Source organism: Cololabis saira, chromosome 9 (assembly GCF_033807715.1).
Source record: "Cololabis saira isolate AMF1-May2022 chromosome 9, fColSai1.1, whole genome shotgun sequence".
NCBI lineage: Eukaryota > Metazoa > Chordata > Actinopteri > Beloniformes > Belonidae > Cololabis > Cololabis saira.
In genome coordinates this window covers 20,216,197-20,227,059 of record NC_084595.1, presented here as the reverse complement: position 1 = coordinate 20,227,059, position 10,863 = coordinate 20,216,197, and the positions used below count along the sequence as shown (strand labels likewise).

The window sequence follows — 10,863 nt, the reverse complement described above, 5'->3', positions numbered from 1 at the left end:
GTGCAAGCAAATAAAACCACACGGTGTTCAGGATAAAATTAGGTCCCGTTTACACGTAGCAAAAACAGTGGTGTTTTCATTCGTTTTGGCCGTTCGTTTAAACGAAAAGGAAACTCAAAGTCACCAAAAACGATCATTTCTGAAAACTCCGGCCAAAGTGGAGATTTCCAAAAAGTCTGTCTTCACGTTTGCTTGTAAACAGAGACATTTAGGCTTCAGAACGTCACATTATGCGACAGAAACGTCACCAGCTTCATGTGTGCGGCCTGTGTTTACAATTTGTTTGGCCACCGTCAATATTTTCTTGTATTTTACCTGTTTTATATTCTAAAGTCACACTTAAAAGTAACTCCACTTCTCTGTCACTCCAAACGAAAGACTTATGATGACTTATCGGTAAGCGCCACCTCCCAGATGTCAATGAGCCAATGACAGTTCCACAGGGACCAGAACTCAGACATCGGTGGCTCTCAGCTCCACAGAAAAACACTGGAAGACCCTGAACTCTCCTGTTTCATGGAGTTTATTCCAGGTATTCTGAGAGGATGGACAAAAGGAGTTTATTTAATTATTTTATTTAAGTCCAAACTAAACGGTTAAACGTTTGGATTCAACTTTCCAGAAGATCAACAGGGACGTTTACAAGATGAATAAAAGCAACAATGCTTTCAATTCTGCTAACGTTACCTGAACTTATTTAATCACAATCATTAGCCAGCTAGCCCCTATGCTAGCAATCACCACCAGCGTAGTGAGTTTATCTCCGATTATGGAGCTACTTTTAGATGTAGTGTTAGGTAGCTAATAGTAGATCTGAAACTATGTAGTACTGTAACGTCAGATCTACCACTTGCTGTGTAGTCCTCGGTGTGAAGTTCTACCGAAGGGATAGAATTAAAGTGAGTACATTTATTTAATCTTACCGTGCGGTGCGTGAACAGTGTTGATCCTGATGTGTGAAAGAAATGAGTAATACTCCAAACAAGTGCAGGTGTATCTAACGAGCCAGTCTGACTCTGGAAATCTGTTATGCAGGTATCCTCGCAACAGTCTGTTGCATCTATACATCTATAAAAATAAATAAACTATGTCATTGAGCAAGAAGGTGGACTTTTTAATGTAGCATGAAGATTTTAAGACTTTTTGTCTTTGCTGAACAGTGTGACCTGCTTTGATTTCTGTAGAATAGACATTAAAGGTTAGAAAAGATTAGAGACTAAAAGCAGTCTACCCTTTTTAGACCAGTAATAACACCGTAGGAAAATACTGCTGTGGAATAAATGGCTGCTTTTGTGAGAAGAGTGGGATGACCTTGGATACCCAAACACTCCCGGACACCCATTCAGCCTGTCAGTTTATGTAGGCACAGCGGAAGTGAGTTTCAACACCTATCACCTTGAAAATCCAGCTGTGGTTTTCACGTCCTTAGATAGACACTGCAGTCACGCCGCCACTACTGCAAGACCCCTTTTCCAGGTCCTCCATGACCATGTCGTGCTCAGCGACGTGGTTGAGTCGCCTGGAAGAGTTCTTCTCCAGGCTGTTCAGAGAAATGGGCTCCAGGGAGGTCTGAACATTATTAGCTGGAAGTACAGAGTTCCCCTGCAGCCTGCGCGAGTAGGTTTTACTCCGCTGTCCGTCCGCCGCGCACAGGCTGAACTTGAAAACAGCCTGAAAGCCTCGTCGGAAATTTTCGTTGAAGAACCCATAGATGATGGGGTTGACGCTGCTGTTGAAGAAGGCCAGCCAGTGGGCGAAGGGGTAGACGTAAATGTTGATGATTTTGTACTGCTGCTCAGTTAGGCTGGCGTAGTCGCTCAGCATCATGATCGTCCATAGCGGCAGCCAGGAGAGGATGAAGAGCAGGGCCACTATGAGGAGCATTTTTATCACCCTTTGCTTCTTCTTTGACACGTTGTGGCGGTTCTCGTGGCCCGGCTTGCCGCCAGTTGGGACCGTTGTTTTGAAAAGTGTGATGCCAATCCGGGCGTACATAATCACGATGAGGGAAAGGGGGGCAAGGTAGATGTTTGCGAACAGGACAGTGGTGTAAATCTTCCTCATCTCTTGGTTCGGCCAGTTCTCTCTGCACCAAAAGAAAGGGCTGGTTTTGTTGTCGTAGCCCAATAAAACGCGGACCGTCTGCTCCTTGGTGACCTGCAGCATCACGCCGGAGGGACACATGATGGATACGGCCAGAACCCAGATGACAACGATGATCAAAGTCGCGGTGGATATGGTCAACTTCTGCTTGAACGGGTAGACGATGCATCTGAACCTGTACGTTCAAAGAAAAACAGTGTTGTTAAAGGACATTATAGACAGGATTACTGCTTAAAGGACAAATTTTATGCAAATGAGAATCTTTTTATGGGTCTTAATAAAATGTTTAAGACATGATTTATCAAAATACCCACTGGTCCCTTTTCCAGTTCAGTTCACGGCAGCAGCAGCTGATGACTACAAAGTAGTGTTTAAAAGGGGGTGTATTTCACAAATTAACACAATTTCCTGAAGTCTTATCTAAACTATCTGTCTGTTAAATGTTTTCATTAAAATGCCACAGAAATGGAGCACACGACTGCCTTTACACCATCTCCTTTAGCGGGATGTGCCTAGTTTATTCAGCTATCGTACGACTTTTCTCTGCAATATGAAGAATTAGCGTGGTCCCTCTGGATTCAACCTTTGGTTGTAGAAACAAGAAAACCGGACAAACTGCCTGTGATGTCATCCAGAGCTGTTCTGTGAACAAATGAGCAGAACAAGCAAACCTACAGCTAACTTTGAAGTGTTAGCTATTTTAGCTTTGCTTGGCTAATGCTAATCTATGTGGTAATCAATCTAGACTGACCAAACGTCCTCTTTTCCCCGGACATGTCCACATTTTACGTCCTGTCCGGGGCGTCCGGGGGGGTTTTATAAATTGTTGATAATGTCCGGTTTTCCTTTTGTCAAAATCATCCCCCCCTGAAATAAAAACAGTCAAAATCATCCCCCCCTGAAATAAAAACAGTCAAAATCATCCCCCCTGTAAAACTGCCATCCCTCCTTTCCATCCCTTATGTCATTTCATCAATGAATGTGGTTTTACTGCTATTTCAACATTTAGAGTCATCACCAGAAAAATAACACCAGAAAAATAACTTATTTGACAATTTTCACCTGTGTCAAATAAACTTTAACTTGAAATAAGTAGTAAAATCTGCCAGTGGGACAATATGTATCTTCTTATTACAAGCAAAGAAATCTTGTTCCACTGGCAGATTTTTCTACTTATTTCAAGTGAAAATCTACTGGAAACAGGTGAAAATTGTTGTTTTTTTCAGTGATGAGTCTTGTTTTAAGTGTAATGAGATTTTTTTTTACTAAAATGAGACATTTTAACTAGAAATAAGACAAATATTCTTGTTAAGATTTTGAGTTTTTGCAGTGATCCATTTTACTTATCCTGTGAAGGACAGAGTCATATTGATAAGTTCAGAAAACAGTTTTTTATTGTTGTGTTTTGATGTATTTGATGTAAGCCCAGTGGATATTTCAAGCTTACAGAAGGCTGCATTTAACTAGTGCTATGTCATTCCTGCAGTATTTCTGCAGGTGTTTTGGTCACTGCTATTATTTGTAATATATTATATTATTTGTAATCAGCACAAATTATCTGTCCCCATATGATAAAATCCACCATCCCCCCTGATTTTATTTTACAACTCGAGTACTGACTGTAACTGTTATTTTAGACAAAATAAAAAAGTTGAGTAACTTCTGAGAAGCCTATCTGAATTTCCGTCTTTGAGAGATATTATTTTGTAATATAACTGAATATTATATCCATACATATAAACTTTAAATATATTAAAATTATAACGAATCTTTGAGTAAACTGCGAGTATCATTTAAGTAGGCTATCTCGTGGCCGGGCCGAGTGTCCTCTTTTTTGAAAATCTAAATATGGTCAGCCTAAATCAATCAAATCTGGCAATGACGGGCAGCAGCGGTGAGATCAAGGGCTGAGGGTGTGTGGTCTCAGTTTTCATATCTTCCCATCTTTTGATAATAGGTTTCTACATATTCAAGGGTTTTTAATGGTGTATTTGCTATTTCCTTAATAATCCTCTTTTCCGGTTGTACCAGACTCAGGCATATATAGCCAAGCTAACTCATGGTCCCATCAGGGAAATTTGCTTTGGATTCGTCCAACCAGCCAACACAGATAATCAATAATAAATGCACAAATAATTAATATGCACCTCTTTTGCACATGCTGTTTATTCTGAATTTAAAATAAATGCACAACATAAATATGATTAAACAGATCACAATGACACGATCGCATACCTCCTTAAAGAAAAGGGGTTAAGGTTAAAAACAGGTCCACATATTGTACAATGCTTCATTATTTACAATTCTGATGTTTTTATTTTAGGGTTTGACTTTCTCATAGACGGGTTGCGGCAGTTATCGGGCCTCCTCATCAGCTCCAAGGGAGAATTTCCCATACGGTGAAGCTCGGATCTCAGATGGGCAGAGAGGTTTACGCCATGTTTGACCAACACAGCCTGAGTCTCTACTCAAAAATACAGGAGAGCCAAAATAATCAATATGACCCTGCCAAATAACCACATACCTACCAAGATTCATAAGAATAAACCCGGTTGATCTCAAGGCTGATCCAAACCCCACAAGAACAGAGAGTCCTCGTGGAGTTCGTTTCAGCCTTCACTTAAAGACCCCTGAGCAGTTAATTTCCGTTTAAAACACCGTGTCTACCTAGTCTTCATACCAGCACACACTGAACTGCGTTAACGCTTGCTCCAGAGGTCATTTTTATTTGAAGTTTTTTATGTTTCCCGGTCACATCAAACCACCTTTTTATGTAAAATCTTGTTCTGAGTAAATCCGAGTAAAAAGGTGATTGAGGACTCTTTTTTTTTAAATGTCTTTTTTAGCTGAATTGTATCATTTTGAATATATAACAGTTGGTGTATGGGTATCCATCTATCCATCCATCCATTTTTTACCGCTTATCCGTTACCGGGTCGCAGGGGCAGTAGTCTTAATAGAGATGCCCAGACTTCCCTCACCCCAGACACTTCTTCCAGCTCTTCCGAGACGTTCCCAGGCCAGCCGAAAGACATAGTCTCTCCAGCGTGTCCTGGGTCTTCCTCTGCTGTGATTTCGCCCGTGTTTTGATACGGAACCTCGATGCTTAATATTACACCCGGACGTCCGTGGGGGCAGTATCGAGCATAGTCAGTCAATCGTTATCCAAATATGAGGAAAGACAATGAAGCCGCTCAGCCTCACCCACAGGTGTTCTGTACGGGCCTTTCCACCTGATGAGGTGGCTCACGGTGAGGCAGACTGGCGGACGTCCCGCCGGACATTCGAAAGCAGCAACAATGACGTTTCATCATGAGTTTGGTTACAGAATGAGATTTTATTCTTTTTTATTTTTGATCCTGTGGGCCGTCGTCGGCAGTGGGTGACCAGCCTAGGCGTGCTGATCGTTAGCCTCAATAATGCACGTCAGTAGCAGTAAGCGCCTGTATAAATGTATACATTATATATATATATATATATATATATATGTATATATATATATATATATATATATATATATATATATATTAGGGCTGTCAAAGTTAACGTGTTAATAACGCTTAACGTCCTCTTAATGCTGACAACTTTTTTAATGCGTGATTAACGACAGGATAAAAAAAAAAAAAAAACGCGTTATATAAGTTCTGGCCCTCGACAGCACCCGTAGCCTGAGGAAAAGTATGGTGAACTGAAAGATGGAGAAAGAAAAGGGACTTTTGAACGGCTAGTTCACTTCCAAAAAGATGCCCAGATGGTTCGCTGGACAAGACTAAAGTTATTTGCATGTACTGTTGATTTGAAATTAATTACCATCGAAGTTCGTCGAGTCTCACTTGCATCCAAACACGACCGATGCAGAGAGCGCACCCCAGCGCACCCCAGCGCACCCCAGCGCACCCCCCCCCCCCGTCCCCGTCCCCCGCCCGTCAAAAGCAGACAACGTTGGATAGATGTGAGGGAAGGAGGCTGGGTTCCTCACCTCAATACATTAGATGAGCAAATAGAGATCTGTTCCAAAGAATCTGAAGTATTAGCTAATTATAGCCCAACTGCACTTTATAGGTTGAGTTACACTCCCTGCTGTTACATGTGCACTTTATTTGTCTGTGATTTTTTTTTTGTAACCCCTGTTTTGATCCCACTTAGAAGAAGGGGATATTTTTTGAGCCTTTTATTTTCCTCCATATGAGGTTAGACATAGTTACATGGAAAATTTAACTGACCAATGCACTTCTTGTACAATGTTTGTGATGCATTTGGTTCATTATTTTACATTGAGCTGCTTAAAAAAACAATAAATCTTAAGTTAGTCTTTACAAGTTGGGGACTACATTGTGTTATTTATGTTTGTGTGTATTTATGAAGGAATGTTACATTTAGGTCAAAAGCTTTTTTTGTGGAAAGTTGAATAAACATTGGCATAAAGCAGCATATTTGCCCTTTCTCATGTTGTTAACAGTAGTAAAAACATAAAAAAAATACTTTCAGGTAATTTAGAACAGCACAAAATGCGTGAATAAATTTGCAATTAATATGCGATTAATCGCAGTTAATTACAGAAATCATGGATTAATTCAAATTAAAAATTTTAATCGTTGGCCAGCACTAATATATACATATACAGTGAAAACTTTTGCATCAGTAGCTTAATGAATTGTCAGCGGACAGTTGTACTTGGTAACAGCGCAGTTCTGTTCATCAGCAGCACATCTGTAGTAACCCGGCAACTGTGCCAGTCGGTGGGCACACTGAGACCTCTCACACTCTTTAACATAAATCTGTCAGTAGACACAAATGTTTTAATCCATATTCATGTGCTTCTTGCTCCGTACTTGGACTCGCCCTTGGTAAGATGCTGGTGCAAAATGTGTAGAGGTTTTCAGATGCCACAATTTAAATAAAAATCTTTTGTTCAAGGGGCACGGTGGCACAGCTGGTAGTGCAGCCGTCTCACAGCAAGAAGGTCCTGGGTTCAATTCCTGCCGGGGATGCTGTGGGCGCTGAAGTGCATGTTAAGTTCCCCCATGACTTCAACGCCCACACCCTGGGTGGGGTTGGCGAAAGGGTCTTTTTGTGTGGAGTTTGCATGTTCTCCCTGTGTTCCCTTGGATAGCTAATGTGAGCTACCCTCATAAAAACATGCACACAGTCCTGGGCTATACATGCCCCCTCTGGCCAACCGGGGCCCCAGATGGGGTGGCATAAACCGGAATAACGTGCTCCCACACGCTACGTCCGGCCGGAGAAGCCCCACCCTGTCTGGTGAAAAGAAGCGGCCTGCTCACTCCTCAGGTTAAGGAGGAGACCTGAGCTCAGTGTAGGGCTGTGCAGTGTAGGATGGCATTGCCCAGGACTGTCACTTAGGTAGGAGCACTGGGTGTTAAAAATGGGGATAAAAATATTTAGAAAAAAACAACCTTTTGTTCACAGCAGAAGAGCAGAATTCAACTTCTCAGTATACTGTATGTTAATTGCATTTTTCCAAGTTACTAGTTTGATTTTTTTCCTTCTGCTCGTTTGTTCTTGCTTTTTGCATTCGCAGTTGATGAGTTTGCCTTGAACGCAGAAACATGTCTTGGGAACGGCTCTGTGCCAGATTACACTGCAAGCATCTCGTCTATAACGGCTGCCGATCCTTCTTTCACAATCAGTGAAAATTCCTGGAAAAAGAGCCTTTAATCTCTGATTTTAATTGTGCAATCAAAATTAAATGTTTCCAATTTTGATAATCAGTTAAGATTCTTCGACAGACTTTCGAGCCTTGAGTGCTTCAGGAGATGCACTGGGATGGATGATTTAACGGATACATGAGCGTTATGTTTAAAAAAAAACGAACAAATTAGCTAGAATTTTAAGGTTAAGATTCCAATCAAAGATGAGGAGGAGGACGGACATGAATCAGTCAATTTCCTTTCATGAATGGTGAAATAATGTTGACTTTAGAAGCAGAAATATCGTGGGTACAGTACCTGTCGACAGCAATGGCAACCAGAGTGAAGACGGATGCTGAAACGGAAATCCCTTGCACCATGCCGCTCATCTTGCAGACCAGGCTCCCGAAAGGCCATCCTGTTGATGGGAACAATTCATTTGGTTAATTCAATGCCGAAATAACGGCTTCAGACAGATGCTATTATCATCCTGACCTTAGGCTGAGACTCCCGTTGAACTGATCACGTTTGCTTCACAGGAACAACCAATTCAATTTTATTTATATAGCTTCTATTACAACAGAAGTTGTCTCTAGGCACTTTCCCAGAGACCCAGAACATGACCCTCGAGAAATTATTACATAAACACAAACCATGGCAGGTAAAAACTCCCCTAGTGGGAGAAAAACCTTAAGCCAAACAGTGGCAAGGAAAAACTCCCCTTTAGGAAGGAAGAAACCTGGACCAGGACCTGGATCATAAGGGGGGACACTCCTGCCAAAGGCCAGATGGGCAGGCAGCATCGACCTTTGAAATACCCAAGACCACAAAACTTCTCGAAAGATAGTCAGCTGCTGAGGCTAAAAAAAGCCAGAATATGTTAAAGCAGATCATTATCCTCTGCATATTGATTTGGGATTGATTATTGTGTCACATGTGCTCCCCTGTGGACGGGGGTATTGGGAGGATTATGCTGCCTGACCAACGAGCAAGCCTGGAAACACTCCCACCATAGTTCAGTTACCTCGGGTTAGCTATCAAAGTTTCGCTGGCATAGTTCGTGGAAACCTGTGATGCTAGAAATGTTACCTGCCATTCATTCTGATCAAATCCAGCTAAAAGTCCTCATTTCAAACATCAGTATTGAAGCAACAATCCCAATGTGTCCCAGTGGACCTCTGCTAGTCCTCACTGCGGCTCTGGAGAACCTGTCTTGGATTTCTTTTTTGCGACTAATCCGGTTCGTGAACTCGGAGTGTCCTGAAAAGATCTGAGCGATGGACCCAGCTGCTGCGAGGGGCAGAAGCCGATGAGCTGGAAGTAGTCCAGCTGGTACCTGGTTCCTGCTCTGTTCCTGAGCTTCGTCCCCGAACCCTTCCAGGCCAATTCAAAACCGGTCGCAAAGGTCTCTGTGCTCTGTTAGGTCTTCCACACTTAAGAGAGAGCTGCGAAATAAGTAGCTGCGGTGACGACGACACACCACTGGCTTTAGCCAGCCATCAAGATAAAGACCACACCCAAATCGCGCTCTCATTTGTGGTGTTATACACAACCCCAATCCAAAACAGTTGGGATGCAGAGGAACATTTAAATTAAAATTGAATTTCAAAACAGGACGGATCTGAACTCGGCAGGATGGGTCAGTACCCGGACAATTATCCTGCCAAGCCATGCTGTTGTGATGGATGCAGTAAGTAGTTCAGCATCATCCTACTGAAATATCGAAGGCCTTCCTTCTGGATGGGAGAAAATGTAAATCCTGTATGTGTCAGGCCGAGACTCAAAACAGGACTCTGATGCAGAGATATTAGATAACAAAAGGCTTTTATTGAATTCACCGGAGACCTCGGGCAGAGTGACAAACAAATGGCTATAAACAAAACTAAACACTATACTCTGACTATAAAGAGAACAATAAACACTCCAAGAGAAGGGAAAAATAACCAAAGAAACAAAACGCTCCGTATGGAGGCAAAACCTGCCTATATAATATGGCTACAATCACAAATCACTCTTAAAGGGGACATATTATGAAAAACAAGTTTTTTCTTGTTTTAACATATATAAAGTGGTCTCCCCTCACCCTGCCAGCACAGGGGAGACAAAATCCCATGAATTTCTGCAAGGTCTGTGACCCCCGCCCTACAGAATCCCCTAGTGTCACGTGATTTTTTTTGAGCCGATTAGAATCTGCGCCTAGGGTGATGTCACCCGAGGCGCAGAGGTTTGGCCTCCGCTGCTGAAACCACGCCCACAACCAGCTCTCTCCGCCGGCTAGAGCTCCGCCATTGTTTAGAAGCGGTGGCTGTTTGAACAGCGAGGGAGAGTAGAAATGAGATTTTGCATCGACATTTACCCTCATAAAAGGATCAGTTCCCACAGCACGGACCCGGCAACTGCACACGAGTCAGAGGTAAGTTTTTTTTTTTTTATGTTATTTATATTTGTATGATCTTTGCATGGGCTAAGTATTTAGCTTAGCTCCGGAGCCCCGGCGCCGCATACGGAGCTGCCGGAGCTGCTCACGGACCGGCCCGGCTCCAGTGTTCCCTAACGGAGCCACTCACTCGTTAAGGTAAATTAGTAATACATTTTTTCTGTCTGGTTTCAGATCTTCCAAGCACCTGAAGCGACACCTTCAGAAAACGCACGGTCCTTCCTTGAGCCGGCAATAGTGCATAAATGTTATTTATATACAACTCATATTTAATTTTTTTAACAATAAAGTTGCCATTTGTGAAAATTCAGTGTTGTGATTTATTTACAGTTAACATGATTCATCTGTCTTGTAACATAAATGATGAGAAATCTTCCTCTGTGAAGACGAGGTGACTAAAGGCTGATTTATGGTTCCGCGTTACACCAACGCAGAGCCTACGGCGTAGGGCCACGCGTCGATTTAACGCAGAACCGTAAATCAGGCTTTAAGATCCGTTTACAGCGTGTAACTGAATGAGAGCGTCCGACTATCAGGTCGAGCTGTGTGACATCGGACGCTCCCTGTCCACACTGAAACTGTTAAATTCGCGGCCAGTTAGGACAGTCTAATACAAAAAAAAATAAAGCCATGGAATTGATTTTGTCGCAGAAGCTTCTCGCATGGGACACG

General features: G+C 42.4%; 1 protein-coding gene across 1 annotated transcript in view; it reads right to left on the bottom strand.

Annotated features, from left to right (window-relative positions):
* Positions 1-298: 298 nt before the first annotated feature.
* The window catches only part of npffr2a (neuropeptide FF receptor 2a), a 54,449-nt gene continuing 43,884 nt past the window's right edge, over positions 299-10,863 (bottom strand). Inside the window, exons 3-4 of the mRNA XM_061730724.1 lie at positions 8,073-8,172; positions 299-2,278 (exon numbers count right to left, since the gene is read on the bottom strand). Of these exons, the coding sequence (XP_061586708.1) occupies positions 1,426-2,278; positions 8,073-8,172 (953 nt within the window). The 3' untranslated portion in view covers positions 299-1,425. The remainder of the gene's footprint in view (positions 2,279-8,072; positions 8,173-10,863) is intronic.